At 35.0% G+C, this 21,224-nt stretch overlaps 3 protein-coding genes across 4 annotated transcripts in view; 1 reads left to right on the top strand and 2 right to left on the bottom strand.

Moving 5' to 3' along the window:
- Positions 1–5,580, bottom strand: part of LOC105168213 (DNA polymerase lambda) — a 7,845-nt gene extending 2,265 nt beyond the window's left edge. Inside the window, exons 1-11 of one of the 2 annotated variants that reach the window (XM_011088191.2) lie at positions 5,444–5,580; positions 5,183–5,320; positions 4,216–4,572; positions 3,921–4,014; positions 3,709–3,839; positions 3,509–3,571; positions 2,644–2,823; positions 2,492–2,545; positions 1,786–1,874; positions 966–1,056; positions 50–130 (exon numbers count right to left, since the gene is read on the bottom strand). In XM_011088191.2, the coding sequence (XP_011086493.1) occupies positions 50–130; positions 966–1,056; positions 1,786–1,874; positions 2,492–2,545; positions 2,644–2,823; positions 3,509–3,571; positions 3,709–3,839; positions 3,921–4,014; positions 4,216–4,572; positions 5,183–5,320; positions 5,444–5,551 (1,386 nt within the window). In that variant the 5' untranslated portion in view covers positions 5,552–5,580. The remainder of the gene's footprint in view (positions 1–49; positions 131–965; positions 1,057–1,785; positions 1,875–2,491; positions 2,546–2,643; positions 2,824–3,508; positions 3,572–3,708; positions 3,840–3,920; positions 4,015–4,215; positions 4,573–5,182; positions 5,321–5,443) is intronic. The other variant, XM_020695905.1, reaches the window with a different exon arrangement.
- On the top strand, positions 6,028–10,448 carry LOC105168212 (DEAD-box ATP-dependent RNA helicase 22). The gene is made up of 8 exons (XM_011088190.2): positions 6,028–6,422; positions 7,165–7,452; positions 7,559–7,681; positions 7,776–8,203; positions 8,842–9,166; positions 9,469–9,621; positions 9,838–9,889; positions 10,037–10,448. Exons 1-8 carry the CDS (start codon positions 6,096–6,098, stop codon positions 10,087–10,089), a joined length of 1,749 nt encoding a protein of 582 aa, XP_011086492.1. The 5' UTR covers positions 6,028–6,095; the 3' UTR covers positions 10,090–10,448.
- LOC105168211 (UDP-glycosyltransferase 74B1) lies at positions 10,366–12,035 on the bottom strand. The gene is made up of 2 exons (XM_011088189.2): positions 11,339–12,035; positions 10,366–11,247 (listed from the first exon to the last, which is right to left on the bottom strand). Exons 1-2 carry the CDS (start codon positions 11,966–11,968, stop codon positions 10,501–10,503), a joined length of 1,377 nt encoding a protein of 458 aa, XP_011086491.1. The 5' UTR covers positions 11,969–12,035; the 3' UTR covers positions 10,366–10,500.

Raw genomic sequence — 21,224 nt, 5'->3', positions numbered from 1 at the left:
TATTTTGTAATTCTCTGAGACAAGAAAAAGGAGAATACAAGGAACACACCTTGAAATCTATGCGGTGTCGTAACTCTCGACCAGGATAAGTGCAAAGACCAAAATATGTATCCACTCCAGAATCAGTGCCCTGCACACACATAGCAGAACACGTGAGTTGACAAGTTAAGCGACTAAGGTACCATGTGGAAATGATAAAATTACTGTCGTACTTGTTCTTACACCACAAAAAAGACCACCTACGCATGTCAGCATGCTTGAGTAGGCTAATAGAGTAGACCAGAAATCACAACCACCTGTGAGAATTGATCCGAAAGACAACTTTTTGACATAACAATGGGTCTTTAACTAAGTCCTAATATATCTTTTCAGCCATTTTCATCATTGGTCTCTTTATGTATTCACTCTCTTATACTACTTGTACAAGCACACTACCTTCAATTTGACACCAATTGCTGCTTCACAATTTGCACAAGCAAATCAACCTTTAAGCAAAAGGAAGTCTATAATAATCAATAACAATCATTCAGATTTTATAGCGTCCAACTGTGTCTTAGAACAACAAAAACATATCTTTAGATGCGCATGTGATGTTTAGAAAAAATGATATATTCACTCCACATCAGACAGTATGAATACTACTAAATCAGCTTAGCTCACAACATCTATTTTAGCATTCTCTGCCCATGCTTTTGGGACAAAGAAAACATATTTAGTTCAGCCTACAATATTGAGAAGAAAAATCAACTGTGTCCAACATGTATATATTTATAGAACATGAACTCGACATGAGACACTTTAGTACCAGAACCACTTAGTTCCATGTCCCATTTCATGCCACAAAAATACAGCATATAAAAAGTGTTCTTCCATACAAAAGAGAAACAGAACAAGCTTTGACCATGTTAGGTAATACCTCGACTTTAAAACTAGAAGCAATGCAAGAAATAGAAAAAATAAATTACCTCCTCACTGTGTATGCTATAGACCAGATCCTCTCTCAAGAAGTTTTTATCCTTAAGATGCTTCACAAACTTCGGGAGAAATCCAGTATGACTGGATATATGAAAATGCGAGTCAGCTTACCAGGGTAAATGATAACGTATTGCTAATCAATTTTCTCTCGAAATGAGAGATTAACACAAGTAGTTAAGCAACACAGTATAGATGGAGATAGTCAGTTCAAAATTTCCCCTTGTTTTTCCCTTCCCTTTTTTTTTTGTTGAAAGACAGATCAGGGACCAAAAGCTATTATATGCACAGTTATGTGACTGTAGACAAGTATATTACTAGTGCAACATAAATGAGACTAAAGATTAGATGAAAGTCAGAATGTAAGGCATATCGGCAGTTAAAGTATTAATTGTTCAAAACAGGTAATCCCACAGAAAAAACCACAGAAGGGTAATTGAAATTAGAGAGAAATCTCATGTGAATACCATAGCAGGAAATACTTTCCTTTGATATATATGTGACTTTGAGAAACAACTAACATCAATATTGGCTGTGTTCTTTCACTAGCACCATCTTATAGGCAAATTAACTGAAGCAATAATATGTATTTTAATTGTAGTATCTCATGTTTTAACAGCACAGGAGTTGAAAAACAGTGATAATAATCACTTTTTATGAATCTTAAAGCAACTTTCGAAAGTCCGGCAACACCAGCAAAATGAGAATGTACAAACAGCCTCGTAAAGAAAGGAAAAATTATGTTGGAAAATAGATGACTGGGCATATAGGTGTTGTGAACCAGCTATGCAAGATTACAGCTGAAGGTCACACCTTTTTCCATCAGGATGTGTAATCACAATGTCCATATCCCCACAAGAAGCCTTTCCACGTCTATATGATCCTCCACAAATAATTACTACCTGCAGGAATATATCATCAGGAAAAAAAAAATGAAAAAGAGTTTATTATGCATTGAATGCTTCCTTAGCTTCTTCCATGAGAGTCCAATGTCACTATAAAAGTAAATTAATTGATAATTGGTGACAAATCAATGCATTTGATTTGAATGACTTTCCTATACCTCAATTTCGGAACAATAAATTATTCAACAAACTTATGAAAAGATTGCACTTAGGAGGGGATGGTTGGTTTAAGTTAAAAAACGAAATGCAAGAGAATCTCAATCAACTGTCTCACTACATAAATAAACCAACTTGGTCATAATGATGATAACACTGCATTTGATGAGCACATGCAACCCCCAGTTAGGAGTCTCTTCTGCATGGACAGTAGCAGCTCTGGACCATTTACAAGGTCGTCGTTTTAGGCCCCACTGTCACAATCATATTTACCATTGAGTGCAGCCTATCCTAGACCTTTTCAAATATTACTCCATATGGAAGAGAATTGACTTTGAATGTTAATGAACCAATCTGACAGAAACAACTGCCAACCGAAAGATTAATCTAGAGCTCCTAGGTAAAAGGGAATATATTCATAATCTAAAATTGCTAAAATCATAAAAGCAAATTCTCACCCCAGGCAAAATCTCTTCTCCAACTTTTTGTAGAAGACTTTCCATTTCTTGGACCTAACATTTCTTTTAATGTTAGTATGTTAAGCAAAAGAAACAGTATTCATGGTAATGAACATGCTGCAATAAACAAATTAAGAAGCACGAGAGCTGACCTCATGCCGTGGAATTCTTGTCTTGATGTCATCAAAGTATTTCAAGCCTAACCTCTGGGAATTTGTTAATGATTCCTCATTTTTCAAATCATCCAGAGTCCTGTGTCCTTTATCGTAAAGTTTTGACGCTGTGGCAGGTCCAATGCCCCATACTTCTCCAAATAAACTTATGGTGCGTACCTGAGAAACGACAGAATATTCAGCAGATAAAGAAAACCCCTCAAGGATTTAAGCAGAACCCTCCAGCCTATCTTGATTATATCCTGAAGGAAGACCATGTAATCCTTACAAATTCAAAAAATTGAGTGAAAACCAACACAACCAGCTGCATAGAAACATTGCAATGGCCAACATTTCACCAACATTCATTCAGAATATCATGATTTCATTATTAAATGGAAGGAAAATAGTACAGGATCCATGGTGCTAAATTAAACAAACATCAAGCTATAGTTAGATAATTGATGTTAAGAATCCTCAAAGATAAACATCTCTATGACAGGATGGAGAAAGAAACTGCCACAGGACGCAACTTCAGAAGCATAGAGTACATAAACAATATGACTCCTAACAGAGATACCAAAAAGGAGGTAACTATGCTCATAGAACAATAAAACTATTGTAATTTTCCGGAAACAACTTCTTCTGCGTTGCTGTTTCAAATGATCGATATATCAAAAGGGCAAGGTTCCTCATCTACTTGATTACTTTTCAGTAATTGAAAATCAAATATTTTAAGCAAAAAATTCTTAACATTACCCAATGCAGCCAAGACGCAGCAGAACAACACATCTCATAATAGACTAATTTTGAAACCCACCAATGTCAAAGGAAAAAATGTTACTTTCAGGAAGATATAAAATACCTTCTCATCCTTCTCGAAGTGCTCCAACTTGGATAACTTTCCAGTGTTCGCTATTTCCTGAATCTGTAATACAGCTTTGATATCACCAAAGAAGGTAATACACAAGAAATAAACCAACCATGCTCTTTAAGAAGTAAGATAGATATGGCGAAAGAATCATGCGGTAAGCTGAAAATCCCATGACAGAAGTACTTGCTTACGTGATCCTGCAATGACTTTCCTATCCCAGGTAGATGTTTGACCTGGTCTGCGCTTTCAATTTTAAAAGGCAATTTTTCAATAACGGGGATAGCCTTATAATAGCTAAAAGACCTCCGGTCATCACCCAGGGCTGTCATAAAAATAGGCAGTAAAGTCAGATTCTAAATGCACATCTTCCAAGTACCAAAAAAAAGAGAACTTATGTTTTAACCTCGGTAAATGTCAATAAGCTTTCCAAATATCTCAGTAATATTCCTGTTCAGATCAGGAGGACTATAAAGCAATGATGTATCAGATGATGAGACCTGTTTAAGAATGAATGAAAGTAGTCATTTTACAATAAACTAAATATTACACATTACATTGAAACAATAACTTATATATTGTATATAATTCAGAATTCCCAATGTGTCTCTCCCCATGTTCATGTGAAAGAAAACATAAAAGACTTAATACATTTCACATATTTTGTAGAAATTCTGTAGGAAAAAGTGGCATGAACTTACAGCTCCATTTTGACCATCCAAACTCAGACTTGTGACTTCTGGGCTTAAAGAGTGCGCAGAGCGGCATGAGCTGTTAGCACTATCCGATTTTGAGGAATAATTAGGGGCATCAATTGAAACTTGGTCTTTTTTTTCGGACCCAACAGCTTTGTACTCCTCAGAACAGGTTTTAATCTTCTTTGGTGGAGATGGATCTTCAATACTCAAATGATTTCCATTGGTATGTTTCAGATGGTTCCCCTGAGTAACTTTGCTCCTATAATCTTGTTCAGAGTCCATTGACAGGATGTATGAGGCTTCAGGCACTTTTTCTCCTGCTCTCAAGCTGTCCTCTAGCCACTGATAGTTGAGAACTTTCTGTCACAAGCTTACATCAAATCATCTTCGTTATTAAACCTCTAAATTCAGAAACAAAACTGTATGATATTTTAGTCGGCTGAACTGTTCATTTTCAACTATTTACATACACCATTATGAAGTAGCAAACAATGTTAAAGCAGTTACAAAAACATAATACTGTATGGAGACTTTACAAGCAATAATACATCCAAGAACATATTACACCAGAAACAACAGTCATTGTCAGACGGAATACCCTAGTAACTTGAAACCATAAAACAACCTGAACCAAGCAAAACATGACCAATTGGGGGAAATAAAATGGCAGTCAAACGACATTCTTTCAGGTACAACTTTTCCAGTTTCACATTCTCATATTTCATCTGTACATATAACACTCGAGCAACCTGCACTAGAAACACTTTTACATTCAAGCAGCTTAGTGTATGACCAAAAGACCTTAAATTTTTCGTTATCGCTCAAACCATTGTATTATAAACTACAAATTACAATACCTAAAATTATCATAATCAATGTCCCAACAAAATTAACCAAATACTTACACAAGGTAAATTCTGGACTGGAAACAAAACCAAAACAAAAAAAAGCACCAGTGCAGCAGTCTTACTCCCTCGAACCGCTTCAAGCTTTCCCTGTTAATTTCTTGGAGAAGTGCATTTAAATCCACCGCGAAAATGTGGCTAACCCTTCGGGAAAAACGATCCTCAACTCTAGCCCCCATTTGAACCAATTTTTGCTTCCAAATCTAAAAATTAACAAAAGAAAAAAGGAACATACAGATAACATATAAATACATACATATCATTTTATTGCAGATTTCAGCGAATAAATTCATTTCCGAAAGTATATTTACTGAAAAAAAGCAAACCTGGAGCCGACGAGCTTGGACGCCTTTTCTGACCGAGAACACCGCCATCCCGGAGAACATTCCATTAGGATCAGACGGCGGAGATTTGTTCTTAGCCTTTGGCGCCATTTTTTCCTATTGTTCGCCTCACTGTGAAGTCCGTTGCTAGAACTAGAGAATCCCGTACAAAGTGGTGGTATCTTGTAATATACGGCAACTGGAAGGGTACAAAAGTAATAAACACCGACACAAATATAAAAATATTAAATAAATCACAATTAACCCCTTAAAATTCGATCTTATTATGAATAACCTTCATTATTTAAGAATATTTATAAATATTCAAATATTTGATAAAATTATATAAATTTTATGTCGAAATATCCACACTACTTCAAAAAATGATTTGATTTTTTTTATAAATAATAAATAAAATTATAATTTATATTTCATATAAATATTTTATTCAATTCATTAATAACAAAATTTTAATTAATTTTATAAATAATAAAAATCATTTATAATTATATGGTTTTAAAAGAGGTCGTTGTAATATGACGAAAGTATTAAGTGAATATTTAATTTAAACCCCTCCAGTAATAATAGAAAAGGGAAAAAGGCAAAATCTCAAAGGCTAAACCCCAGCCCAGCATCCATTTGCGGGGAGCAAGAGATGCTTCCGCTGCAGCGTTCAGTTCCAATGCTAAATACTTGCAGAACTTCGTTGTATTTTCCCAAGATTTTCTCGCTTTTTGCAAGCACCCATTCCTTAACATCACTTACGACGTTATCTTTTGCTACCACCAACAATTCTCGCCCACTCAGGACGCACAAAACTCGAGCACTTGGAACTACAGCCTCTGCCGCCGCCGGAAGAAATGGAAGCGACGCCGATACGTTCTTGGCGGAAGAAAGCGTTTCGTGGGCTTGTCTTGGAGTTTCGGATTGTGTCTCACGTGCCCTTTGTAATGTTGGGCTGCATAGACCCTCTCTAGTCCAGGTTGTTTTCTTTCTTTCTTTTTCTTTTTTTTTTTTTTGTGTGTGTGTGTGTGTTGTCTTTAAATGCTTCTTTTGCCTATTTTTTGTTTCCGGGATGTCTAAAGTTTTATTTAGTAGGAATCGGGAATGAATGATATGTTGATTTTGAGTGTGAACTCTTCTTGTAGTACAGAAATTGTGGGACTTCCTTCTTAGAGTTCGCTCTGGTTTTGAACTTAAGTCCTCTTCACTTGCTGTGATACTCAGAAAGCGAATTGATTTGGTTATGGTGACAAAAAATTACTGTGTAAATAATTTTCTTCTAATAATGAATGCAATATCTGGAAGTTTGAGACTTAAAGCTTAGATTGTTGTGGTATTTGAATCCTTTGTCTTAGTAGTTTGTTCAAACCAGTGCTGTGGTAACATGAGTCAGATAAATAGGTAAAGTAAAGTCTTTTTTCCATATTTGGTGAAGGTGAACAAAAATGGAAGTCTGAGATTGATTATGGGGATCGGTTAGAGCTTCTCTTCTTGGCACTTAATGTCAATAGAACATGATGGGAAGATGATTTCTAGACCTTTTATATCTTATTTCCTCAGTATGGTGGTTAAATATGAACTTCAGTACTGGAGTCTAACGGTGAAATATAGGTATAATTTTCATGAAGTGTCATAAAGTATGATGCTCTTTCTAGTAGTGTCTATATACTAAGGGGCTATATTTCGTCATAGTGAGAACTTACTTATAAATCACAATTCAGGCCGCCTGTATACCAGCCATTCTTGCAGGAGCTGATGTCGTTGTTGCCGCAGAGACAGGAAGTGGTAAAACTCATGGATACTTAGTGCCTCTGATTCACAAATTATGCAGCAAAACAGACGTGTCAGAAGGAGCTTTGGATGATGTGAAATTGAAGAAGCATCACCATGTTTCCCTTGTGCTCTGCCCTAATGTGATGCTGTGTGAGCAAGTAGTTCGCATGGCTAACTCCCTTTGTGATGGTTCTGGTGAGCCACTTCTCAAAACTGCCGCCATTTGTGGCCGTCAGGTATGACAATGGTTTATATTATCCTGTTGGTTGGTGCAAGCATCTCTCATGTATCACTAGAAGTTTTGAGTGTCAAACCCCTCATGGATCACCATGCTGACTGCAGGGATTGTCAGTTAAAGAACCCGATATAATAGTTTCGACGCCAGTTGCATTGCTAAACTACCTTTATGCAATTGACCCCGAAAAACGTAGACGTGCTGATATTATACGTGGTGTCAAATATGTGGTAACTTTTTATTCCAAGTTTCCGTACACTACAATTAGCTTTGTATATTTGAACTCATTGTCTGATTTAGTTTTCTATCTCAATATATTTCTAGGTTTTTGATGAAGCAGACCTGCTGCTATGTGGGAGTTTTCAAAACCAAGTAATCCGCCTTATAAATATGCTTCGTTTTGATGAGAAGCAGTTGTCTCGATTGCAAAGTTCAGATGCTGGGGCAGATGATGCTGCTTCTTCTCCCACTAAAGCCTCTGATACAGAAGAAGATGTACAAGCAGATTTCATTCTGGAGGAAGTAGAAGATACTGATGACACATCTGCTGAGGACTCTGACACTGAATCTAAGGGTAGAAACAGAAAAGACTGGAGGAGGGTGAGAAAATTATATGATCGAAGTAAGCAATACATATTTGTTGCAGCCACCCTTCCTCTGAATGGGAAGAGAACTGCTGGAGGAATTTTGAAACGGATGTTTCCAGATGCCAGTTGGGTTAATGGGAATTATCTCCATCGCCAAAATCCAAGGTTTCATGATTCATCTATTGTTATTCTTCATTAGTTAATTCAGTCTTTTATTTCCCTGACACTTAGTTAACTCTGTAATATTAACTCTCATCACTTTATTAAATGATTGTTCTTATGACTAATCAGTTGAAAGAAAATCCTTATTCTCTGAACCATAATCTTGAGTTTTGCTAGTCTGCATCGTCCAACTGCTTACACGGTTACATCTCTTACTATTTTCGGATTGACTTCACAAGTGCATATATTCTTATAACAGACATAACTGATTACCTTTCCCAAATGTTGGTTTATTTTCTGTTAGGATGCAAACAAAGTCTAGAGCAACATCCACCATAAAAAACTGAATTGCTTTGTTTGTGGACTCAGTAAATTATTCGGTTGTGCACTGTATAAGTGCTTCCTGTAAATCTATTCCCTTTATAATTATGGCATTTCATCTCTAATGCTACTATGAAAAATTGATTTAACTTTTAGAATTTCCATTTTCACATTGACCATTATACAAGAAGCTAGCAAAATGCTCTCAGTTTTTCTGAGCTCTCCCTTGAAGTAAAAATTCTAAGTTCATCAGACTCTTACTTGCTTGTTATGCCTGATAGTTTTCATTTTGATTTGGTCTCTGTATATATGTGTGTTAGGTTGGAGCAGAAGTGGGTTGAAGTTACAACTGAGACGCAGGTGGATGTACTTATAGATGCTGTCAGCAATGGACTTAAAACCAATATGGATTCTGCTTCTGGAGTAGTTCGGACCATGGTGTTTGCAAACACTGTCGAAGCTGCTGAAGCCGTTGCTAAAATTTTGACAGGAGCTAATATCAAATGTGTGCGCTACCATAGCAACATCTCTCTGGAAGAGCGAACGGAAAATTTAGTTGATTTCCAGGAGAAGGGTGGTGTTTTTGTGTGTACTGATGCTGCCGCCCGTGGCCTTGACATACCTAAGGTTTCACATGTTATTCAGGTGCATCTTTTAAACGTTCAATGTTATGTAATCAGTCTCACATTCAATCACAGAGTAGCCAAGAATTTCTATTAGATAACATCAGCGCAGTTACTCCTTTGATTACACCCTAGAATAGGGATGTTAATTAAAAATAATAAATTGGAATCACGCCTCAAGTTTGAATGACGTACAGGTTTAGGGAATACTTCACTCTCCTTTGTACTTGTGCCTGGAATGAATGATTGTGTTCGTGCAATGTTTATGTTTTCGAGTGAACCTGATGTTCTATTTCCATTTCATTTTATATTATTTTCTGGTAGGCGGAATTTGCTGGTTCTGCTGTAGACTTTTTGCACAGAGTTGGTCGGACAGCCAGAGCTGGTCAACACGGCCTTGTCACAAGCCTTTTTACAGAATCAAACCGAGATCTTGTTGCTGCAGTTCGTCAGGCTGAAGAAGTGGGCTTACCCGTGGTAATTTTTAAATATATTATAACGGACATTACAAGAAACTAGTATCTGCTCAAACTTTGTGATTACTAACCGAGATATCTAATAAGTTCTACCCAATTTTCTTTTTTTTCTTTTCCTTCTTCTGGCTCCTGATGAGCAATTATTACTTTGGCCTGAATTAAAGTTTATCATCCAGAAGTGACATGCTCCTAACAGACCATGTTCATATGATTGCAGGAAAAGGCATTTAGCAGAAAGAGAAGTTTCAGAAACAAACTTAAGAAGAGAGGTAAGTTTTACATGTTCTTGTGAATAACTAACACAACAAAGTGAGGAGAAACAATTTGGAGAATTCCTTCTCAACATATTCTTTTGACATGAACATAAATTTCCGTAACATGTGGCCCGTTATGATTGTTATTCCCTCTCATATCAGGTCTCAGTCAACGGAGCGGTGCATCATCAGTTCGACTCCCGCTTCCAGCATAATAGCTAATTGAGACCCAAGAAGGAGCTTGAAACCATCTGCATTCTTAAGCTCACATGCTGTCAAGAGCTTCCAATACTTCAGGTTTTTGCCAATGCCTATGCCGAAATCAGCTCTAGATTATTCTGTCTTAACCTCTGAAGATTGGCTGCTTCTGCGTGATTGGTGTGGATCTAAATGCTCGCTGATTTCATTGTGTTCTTACCATTGGTGAAAGTTTTCAGTTCTGTCCAATTTATGTATATAACAAAATTGGAAAACTGCTGATTAGAACAATGTTTAAGGAATATCTTGTGTTGAATTAATGTCACAACCATTCTGTTTTATGAAACAATGAAGCAAATACAGTAATAATCTTTGAGTTCTTGACTATGTGCTTCTTCTTCTGGTGGGCTAATGAAGAACTCTCTCAATTAGGCCTCTTGCTCTCCTTTACCCGTACTAATCTTCAACTGCTTGACAAATTCATCAATGGCCTTGTCTGAGCTTCCCCCTTCATCAATTGCTCTTTTAGCTAACTCTCTCCATTTTCTTGCATTCCTCTTCATCTCCTCACTCCTCTCCCCTTCCATAACTTCTTTAAGACAAAAAAGAACCTCTTCTCTGCTTGCAATCCCAAACTCATCCTCCTTAGCTCTAACTCCCACTCGCCATATATCCTCTATGAACTTTGCGTCTGTCATTTGGTCGGACCATTGTGGGATTGCCACCATTGGCATGCCTAGCGACAATCCTTCTAGCGTCGAGTTCCACCCACAGTGTGTGACGAAGCAGCCGACGGCTGGATGAGCCAGCAATTCGAGCTGGTTGCACCATGCAACTATCAAACCCTTACCGTTTGTGGATTCCACAAAGTGGGTAGGAAGCTTTCGTCGTTCCGTTTCCCTCACAACCCATAGGAAATATGAGTTGCTGCAGGTTAGTGCCCATGCTATCTCTGCCATCTGTTTTGAGGTCAGTGAGACCATGCTGCCAAATGAGATGTAAATGACTGATTCTTGTGGTTTTGTTTTGAGCCATGACGTGCATTGTTCACTCAGTGGCTTCCATAAACTGGCTCCATACCCCTTGTCTCCTTCAATTCTCCCATCCAAGTATGCTGAGGGGACCATTGGCCCTATCAGTTTTGCTGGCCACCATTTCTCCACACTTGTTGCCTCCTGTGTTCAAATAGAAACCATAACATGACCCAAAACAGCTTCCCATCTATATGGATACATACAAAAACACACACATAAAATAGTCATTTACCTGGCCTTCTAGTTCTTGGAAGGAGTTATCGAACACGAAATCAGCTTTGTCCAGGTTCAAGAACTGATTCATTTTCATAGCCAAGTACGCGGGGTAGCTTTCTGGAACCTTGATGAATCCCGGGATATCACAATCGTACAACGGTGGCAAACCAGGCAACAACAAAGGCTCGTGTTCCATTTTCACGGGCAACGTCAGCGTGCCTCGGTGTATGTGGCTGAAAACTGCACACACCGTGGCGGAGTTGGTGAAAAACGACGCCCCAAATATACCATGTTGCTTGGCAACATCAAGCGCCCACGGCAAAAACGAGTCGTAGATTATGCAACTTACTGGAGAGCTAGTGTTTTTGTACTTCCAGATGAGTTTCGACAAGGATTTGGACCCATTCTCCCTGAATGACTTAAGATACGTATCTTCATTATGTGCTTCTGCAAACCCGCCATGGTCGAACCCATCGGAGATGGGCTCCACCGCGACGGCTCCGGCTCCAATGGACCGCAGGGTGTAGTGTGTGGTGGCTAGGGTGGCCTTGACACCCTTGGAGGCGAGGCGTTTGGCGAATTGGAGGAGAGGGTTTATGTGGCCCTGGCTTGGATATGGAAGGACTATAACATGTGGGGGTTCCATTCTTGATGTCGTCTCAATGGTTGTCGGAATGGTTCTACAACATGGGAATGAATCAAACTTTTAAGGTAGAATGTCCATTTTATAGGCAACATACAGACATGAGCTGTAATAATGTAATTTGATGGTGTAAATTGAATTGGTTTGAGAACTGCAACACGTAATTGAATGTAAATCTGCATTTCAGACACAATTTTCCTCTATTGCCATCTTTTCTTCATCTCTTTTTCTGAAAACTTTCGTACACGTTTTTAAAAGCCCATTCACGTGATTTAATTTGGAGAATAAATGGTGAAACCTTTCACGTGTAAATTTTAAAAAAAAAACGTAATTTTATTCTGTAAATTGTTAATATCAAATGTATATGTTCTTTAATTTATGGATTAAGATTGTGAGAATGATAATTTCTGAAAAATTTAGGTGTGTGAAAGAGATTCATGATTGATTATGTGAGTATGGATGCACTAAATATGACTAATTAATGTATATAATCTGTATAATGATGTAAGAATGAATGATTTTTCAGGCTATTAGGTAATTACTTGACCTGGGTAGCATGTGGGGATGACATAATGGATGACGCCAGCATTGCTATCGTCATTCCCATGACGTCACGTTGACTCTGCAGCTGGCTGTTAATAATTAGTGTTTAATGAGATCATTATATTTGTAGCCCCCACTAATTGGATCGATGAACTTAAATTTAATTTAAAATTTTTAAAAAAATTAAAATATTTTAAATTTAGAATTATTTAAACAAATACAAATTATTCTTTATTGAGAATTTAAATTTTATATTTTTTAATCCATCAATTCAAATATAAATAAGTATAGATTATTCAAAAGACGAGCTCATTAAGACGAGAATTAGATTAAAATTCATCTTTTTTTTATCAGAATATTAGAATCCATCTATCACATAATAATTGAAAATTGATCATTACTATATGTAAATTCAAATTTATTATCATGGTGGTGTTTTTATGCCAACGCGTGTTTAATCAGTTAATAAGAATAATTTATTTTCTATTAAAAGATTGCAAAATTTTGTCTCTTCATCATTAGGGAAGTTGTGTTAGTAGGTGATTTGTAAGTACTCTCTAAGTCAATATTATAGTAATAAAATTTGAAAAATCGTCCAAACATTTTATATTGAAAATTTTGATTATTATATGTTATGTTCAATTTTCTAGACTACCTATTACGTCAATAATTGGAAATTTAGAGTAGTCAAAGAATTTCAAAGAAAATATTTTGAAAATAAAATATTACATTACTATAATGTGATTGTTTTAATTCGATCTACAGTCATAATTTTGTATTTATATATATGCACATGATCAATTGGATTTTGTCATTTTTTTTAAATAAATAAAAATATATACTTCATTATTAGAAAAATGGTTACATTCACTTTATTTCTCTCTACAGTCACGTTGATATCAAATACGTCCCATACTACATGAAGCTTCAAATACCCTCGTATAGGTCATTTGTCGTCTGTAAATTAGTTGATCGCATGAAATTTATACATTAAAATTATCAAAATCGCGTTGCGACCTTAATTTAAATTTCTAAAAAACCCAAAACCTCTTGTGTACTTAGTTTCTATTAGAAATTTGCCCTTCAACATATAATTTCCAAAAAATCAAAGTACAGAATAGCCCTTAATCTTTCTATAATTGTTTAAAATTTAACTTAAAGTTATAAGGCTGTCATGGTAATTTTAATGTATAAATTTTAAACTTTCAATAATTTAGTAAAGGTGGGTGACTAAGCGGATAACATTTACCAATGATCCCTTGTCTATGTGGGGATTTGTGAGGTGGGTGTCTCACAGTTAAGAGGTTGTGAATTTAAATTTTACGCATTCAATATTCAGTTTATTTTTTAATAGTAGTATGCGTATATTCTTTATTTGCTTTGAAATTATTAATTGATAAAAATATTATTGTATTAAATAATAAATATCGTAATAGTATATAAGTTGCTTTAGAAATATTGATATATTATTTTAAGGGTAATTACAACTATTTTTTCTAAGGTTTGCCATAGTTATAAATACCCTCTTGTTATTTGAATTATAAACACCCTCCTCAAATTAAAAATAATTGTGTAGCTTCTAAACAGTGAAGTGAATATTACTATTTTACCATTATTGAATTTTCAAAAAAATAAAAATATTTAAAAATTTTGAGGATAAACAAAATAAATAATCTAAAGGGAATATTAGTTCATAAAAGTATTTTAAAAAATCATAATTTATAATCCAAAAGGGTATTTTGATCAGTTCACCATAAAAATTGGATGAAAACTTAACGGAATAGGCTCGTTGTTAGACAGGTGTTAAAATCAGGGGGATATTTATAATTTTTTAAATTACAATGAGGTATTTGTAATTATGCTAAACCTCATGGGAGGTAATTGTAATTTACTCTTATTTTAATAAAAAGGGGGAGCATTGAAGGTTTATGTATTATAATTGAGTATCTGATATGACTTTTGTGACGTCCATAGAATTTTATATATATATGAGAGACTAGTTGGTAATTATAAAAAAAATTAAATTTAATTATAAATAAATTATAGATTAAAATTAAAATATATTAAAATTTAAACAGAGTAAATTGGACCTTATTAATATTTGGGAGCAAATTATATTAATTAAAAAATTAAAAACAACATAATTGTAATTATTAAAATAATTAAATAAAATTTAAAAAAACATAAATAGGTGGGCGGCAGCATGTGCCACCGCTCCACCTATATATATAGATAGATAGATAGATAGATATGTGTGAGAAGATTGACACACATATTAACACAAATCCCACAAACACATTAACACACACGGGAGAAGAATTGCAGAAAGGTAAGTTTTGATTTTAATATTTATTAATTTATATAATTATATTATTTAATTAATTCAATTATTAAATGTAGTTTATGGTGTACTGAGAAAAAGGATGATATCGAATTGAATACTGAATTATCATTAAAAAAGAAAAATTACAAAATACGGAACCAAAATTCTTATTTGGATTTTCAAATAGAATGGTTGAGTGAAGACGCGGAGGAGTACGTAATCTGAGTTGACATCCCACCAACTTTGGGTAGCAGTAATTATGAAATGGACAAAATCTGGATTTTCTCAAAAAACATATGTGCATGCAGTTTTTTCTTTTTCGAATTCTTCTAGAAACGAATACTATGTTTGTTTTTATTTTTAAATTATTTTTAAAAGAAATTAAAATATATTCAATATTTGTCATTATTTAAACATATTTTATTTAAGTATTTTTAACTATTTTAGTATAAATATATGCATATATATTTACACACATATGTAGATAAATATATATAAAAAAGACATCATTTGACAGTGATTTGACAATGAATAATAATTTTTTTTCTCCCAAAACACAACATTAAATATATAATACTTATTTTAAATTATCTCTAGAAATAAATTAAAACATACATACTATCTCTAACACACACTTATTTATCTTTATTTTTTTCTCTCTATCTCCATAAAACACAACAAAACACTCAGAAAACGAATACAAACATTATGAAAGTTTTTTTTGGTATTATTGTTATAATAATAAAATTAGTATTGCGGTAATTAGTATTGCGGTGTCATAACAGCCATTTGTGAAATAAAAAGGCCATTTTTTTTAACTAATCGTTATGACACACTCTTCCCACGTGCATATAACAAATGATTATTTACATTTTAAAATATATTATAAATAAAAATAAGATATATAAACCAACACATTATATTTAAAAATAAATAAAATAAAATAAAACTAATTTAGGAATATTATTGGCACAAAAAGAATTTGATGTGGTTGAAATTTACATATTAGTATAGATGTATAGTATATATCATATAGATTAGAAAAAAAAATTGAGTAGAGGTGGTTGAAAATAATTTAAAATATTAATATCGTGGTGTGAATAATCATTATTTATGAGTAAAAATTAAATTTTATTTTTTATATAAACTAGATAATCTGTATAATGACGTGAAACTCAGTGATTTTTCAAGATTTTTAGGTAATTATTTGACCAGGTGTCACAGGTCAGCTATTACCTGTGGGCAACGTGCGGGCAATCGGGTCGATGTAGGCCAGCACGGGACGACATGCGGGCATCTCGGGTTGATGTAGGCCAGCATGTAGCGACGTTGTGCGCAACTTTAGGCACGAGTAGAAGCAAACGTGCGGAACAGAGTGCTTTGATGCGGGAACAGAGTGCTCTAGCCTTGGAGATGCTGAAAAAGTGCACTCCTCGGCCCTTTCAGTGTGGTACTCATGGGAAAAGTGATTTTTTTTCTTAAGCCTATTATAAGGGGGACATGATACGGTGAGCATCAGCCGGTCCTCCCCGTGCACGACGGCAGTAGCATGAGACGACGTGTGCACAAAGTGAGCATCTCTTGGGGGCATGATGGGGGCCTTCAAGAGCCGGCTCTAGGCAGCTCGTGAGCGGAGCGCTAGAGTCCCCGAAGGGCTGGGAAACCTGACGGGCGGCGTAGGGCCAGGATGGCCTACGTTGGGCAGCGATTGTGCTGAGAGGCTCCGCGTGGTGTGCTAGGTTGCCCCGCGGGTTGCGAGTTATCTGAGGCAGCGCCTCTCGAGCGATTGGGTGATCGAGGCAGGCATTCAAAGACCTCGTGATCCAACTCATGGAATGCGCTATCGAGTTCTAGCCGTCCATGGGGGTCCGTTGGCTAAGAATAGGCGGTCGTGGGACGACGCCGCACAGTAAGCCTAAGCCGAAAGGCAAGGAGGCATGTCGGGCACGCCGTACGGGAGAACGGCAAGGTGACGGCACATCGATTGGGCCTCGGACTTATGATGATGTCCTACTCGGGCGAGACATGGAAGGCGGCCATCGAGGGCGAGCTCGGGCGAGACATGGAAGGCGGCCATCGAGGGCGAGCGCCTAGGATGTACCGAGTGTGTTGGACAAGAGATGGGCGTTGCGTGCGCAAGTGTAGTGCCGTAATGCCGAAGTGGAGCGAGGATGCTCTTAGCCATTGGGCAATGTGTCGACAGGTTCCGAGATGATGTGCTAGACGCAAAGGGGCACGGATGTAGAGAGCCTCAGCGAGCACCCGGACTGTCGCGAACTCTGATGTGTGCAAAGGCCGGACGAAGGTGAGGTTGGCACCTTTGTGGCATCACAGGCCTAAATTATATGAGAAATGATATTCCGCTGCACTGAAGATTGGCAGGCCTGTGACACCAGGGCAGCATGTCGGCGTGAATGATGACATAGGTCTGTAACGTAATGGATGGCGTCAACATTGCTATCGCCACTCCCATGACATAACATTGACTACTGCAGCTGGCTGTTAATTGAGTCAGTATTTGGATAGTAAAACAATTTTAAAGAAGAGATTTTGAAAATAAACTATTTTCTTACTAAAAAGTGATTACTTTAATAAGATCAATAATCTTAATTCTGTATTCGTATATATGCGGGCAATCAACTCGATTTTGTCATTTTCTTTAATGAATAAAGATGTATACTTTATTATTTAAAAAAAGGGTTAAATTCACTTTATTCCCTTCTACTGTCACGTTAATATCAAATACATCTCATACTATAGCACTACGAAAAAAATTTAGAATTTATAACGGTAGCTGTTCCAAAACGCACGATTTTTATTACGTATTTGTAACGTGATTGGATGTGATGACGTCATGGAAGGCCAGATAACAATTTAATTTTTTTGTAATGGCCAAAGTCGTTGACGATGCCGTTATAATTTCTTTGTATCTGTAAAGCCGTTATAAAATTACAACCGTTACAATTTGTAACGATTTTTTGTAATTGTTTCTGAAATTAGAGCGGCCAACTTTTCGCATTATGCTAGCCGTTGCAAAATATATTATATACATTTGGCTGTTACTATTTTTCTATAGTTTTTGTAACGGTGTGTAATATTTGTAACAGATTGAGAAAAACGTGAGAAGCCATTACAATTTATGTGGAAAAAATTGCGAGAAACTGTATAATAAGAAGGTGTTACAAAAACCGCGTCATTAAGAACGACTTTTTTATATAGATAGTATTACAAAAGTTATTCTAAACACGGACATGATAACGGCTACATTTTTTAACGGTTAGTTTTCAACAGCTATAATACTCGTTCCAAAAGCCGTTAGAAAGACCGTTACAAAATAGATTAACATATAAGTGTGTTGCAAGTTGTTTTCATTTTGTTTCATTTGTTGTAGAAATTCTTATTAACGACACACACTCTCAATATTCTGATTTCGTGTATATACACTTGATCAAGAAGATTATTACTTAATTTTTGGACCATCAACTGCTGATTATCTCTTAAGTTGGTTGATCAAGTAACAACAACTAATTTAATCCTTTTGTGTTAATTAAATTAATTATAGTTTACTTATTTTAGTTTAATGATTTTTTTATCTCATATGTTATGTATCCTTAATTAGTGTACTATAATATTAATAAATTTATAGGTCGTCGAATTATATAATTATATATATATACGTATGAATATGTAGGGATATATATCATCATTTTACGAGAACTGAGAAGATTGATGTATCATAAGAACCTCCCCAAGAGGGCAGTTCTTATACCAGAGTTTGAGGATGGGGTTAAGACTTTTATATAATGGGCTAAGTGTCAGCGTGAACAATGGATGAAGACAAGATTAGGTGCCCTTATTGTAAGTGCAAGAACACAAAGCTCGAAACACTCGACAATGTCAGTTGTCACTTGTGTATACTAGGATTTATGCCAAAATATTATAATTGGAGTTCTCATGGCGAAAAGAGGGTGTAGGAGTACTTTGATGCTGTGACTGCCCCTCTAGTGCCGGAGGAGCAAACCCCAACTGCTCATGGGAAGTTAATTATTCACACTGGGGTGATGAACAATAGATTGATTAGGAGCATAAGATGATTCTTTATGCAGTTGGGTCGAGTTATTTTTCTTCTTCTTACGATGGTGTGCCTGATTTAATGATACATCGTCTTGAATGATTACTTTTATGTTCCAAGTACGATATCTCGACATCTGTACATCCAATAAGTTTAAAACTTTACCAAATATATTTTTTTGTAAGTTTAATCATACGTAACGATTTGATCCAAATTTTGATGGCCCGATTAACCACCATATTGTTTAACAATGTAAGATTATAGTTACATCAATGTTATACTAAAATTTATAAATATATAAATTTTGCAGATTGTGAACATATATTAATTTCAACTATAAAATATTTTTATGTATTTCAATTGCTTATTCCATATAATGGATACTTTTCTATAATTCTAAATTATTCAGTATGAATTTTGTTTTTTTGGTATATTTTACTAATTATATTACTTCTAAACTAATTAATAGTTTATATTTATAACAATAAATCAAAACTTCATACTACATTTTGGTATATTTATAACATAGTATACATTATAATAATCTATTTTATTACTTATAAATTTATGTAAAAATTTGGTAATTCGATCCCATGATTTAATTTAATAATAATAATAATAATTAAAAAAAATTATACCAAAAAATCAACTCGAGCTCGAGCTCGAAATGTAAGAATCGAGCTCGAGCCACTCTCCTGCAAATCGAGCTCGAGCTCGAGCTCACCAAGAAAGGTCGAGCTCGACTTGTTTACAGCCCTAAGTCCATTCAAGTGATTTAATTATGGCCAATTGAATTATGATATAATTGTAATTAATATACTAAAAAATATAAATTCAAGGGGTGGCCGACATTTTCTAAGTGATAATTACATGATTACATCACTATATTAATAAATTGAGTAATACATTGATTCAATCAATACATCTGATATCCCCTAAAATATTTTTTCTTAAGCCCAAAGCTAAAAAGCCAGAACAGTTCAGTTGGTCTAGTCCTGCTCGCCCATGAGCAAAATACGGGCTCATAGCCCATCTATTTATACTAACCTGACAGATCCAAAAGCAAGCCTCATCCAACAAGATGGCTTCGTGGACAACAAGAATGACACGTTATACATATTTTTTGACTGTGAGGCACATAATATCAAAGAGATTTCAATAAATTCTTCCTAGATTGATGGTGGTGACTTGTTAGCAAGTTGGTAAAATAGAATCCCAGAACTCAGTTTGCCTAACAAGACTTATTGAAACAGTCACAACTTCTTTTGATAAACCCAAATTGCAATTCGTTTTTTTTATGTGTTAGCTAACTCATACAGCTTTCCAACGGTATATCACAAGCTAAACGTTTTCAAATTTTTGCTCTTCATCGACCTATAAATAGAGATCATTATGCAGTCATAAAAGGCATCACATATTATTCACTCACTCTCACTCTTTTCTCTAATTTTGAGCAAGTTGCTTGTACTATTTTGCACTCCACAATTATTTTATTTTATCTTGATACTTTATCAAGTCACTTAGTCATTTCATCATTATTCTTACATTATTTTAAATTTTTTTATTATCCTTTCAGTAAATTTATTATTGACTTAAGTATCAAAATACTAACCTTTATTTTGTAGATTAGTCCTTATTCGATTTTAGAATTTTTGAAAAAATCCTTTGACCATTATGAGCTACAGGACTCCGCTACGCAACATCCATATATATAATTAGAAATAATAAATTAAATTACGATAAACTCATATAAAATGAGATAAATACCAACTAAATATATGATTTTTCATTTTTTATGCTTTAATTATTATAAAAGTTCAATCATCTCAGTAAATCGTTTGCTTGTTTTTTTTACGTAAATTGGTTTTCTCAATAATAGAATTTCTTTTGTCGCAGTATAAATTCCTTCTTTTTCTATTCTTTCGGGAATATGTTTATACATATATATATATATATATATATATAGTTGTTTTGAGTTATTTTTAAATTGGGCCTTTTACATATTAGCAGTGGGCCCATATTGAGCCATTCATTGTCCTTTCTTATTGGGCCAAGTTATGGGCTAACTGGTAACTATTTGGACTTCTATAGAAGTTAACACCATAATCATTAGGCCCATACTTACATTCGCACGGGATCTAAGGAAAGGATTTTAAGAAGATAATTTCAAATGACTTTGTATAAATGTTAATTTAAGATTTATTAATATTTTATAAAATATAATTCAAAGTGAGATTCCAAGGATTAAAAATAAATTTCAATGTGGAATTACTTAAACAAATTCAAAATTTATACTTTTGAATCTATTAATCCAGACACAA

This window comes from Sesamum indicum, linkage group LG8 (assembly GCF_000512975.1).
Source record: "Sesamum indicum cultivar Zhongzhi No. 13 linkage group LG8, S_indicum_v1.0, whole genome shotgun sequence".
In the NCBI taxonomy this organism is placed as follows: domain Eukaryota; kingdom Viridiplantae; phylum Streptophyta; class Magnoliopsida; order Lamiales; family Pedaliaceae; genus Sesamum; species Sesamum indicum.
The sequence above is the reverse complement of the archived record's forward strand: the minus strand, read 5'-3'. Positions and strand labels throughout refer to the sequence as shown.

What these genes read in the sequence shown, in the direction of transcription:
- LOC105168212 (XM_011088190.2), top strand. Translation starts at nt 6,096, where the DNA reads ATGCTTCCGCTGCAGCGTTCAGTTCCAATGCTAAATACTTGCAGAACT. An exon ending in CTCCATCGCCAAAATCCAAG is followed by an intron (nt 8,204 to 8,841) that starts GTTTCATGATTC and finishes TATGTGTGTTAG; the next exon opens with GTTGGAGCAGAAGTGGGTTG. An exon ending in AAACAAACTTAAGAAGAGAG is followed by an intron (nt 9,890 to 10,036) that starts GTAAGTTTTACA and finishes CTCTCATATCAG; the next exon opens with GTCTCAGTCAACGGAGCGGT.
- LOC105168211 (XM_011088189.2), bottom strand. Translation starts at nt 11,968, where the DNA reads ATGGAACCCCCACATGTTATAGTCCTTCCATATCCAAGCCAGGGCCAC. An exon ending in TCCAAGAACTAGAAGGCCAG is followed by an intron (nt 11,248 to 11,338) that starts GTAAATGACTAT and finishes ATTTGAACACAG; the next exon opens with GAGGCAACAAGTGTGGAGAA.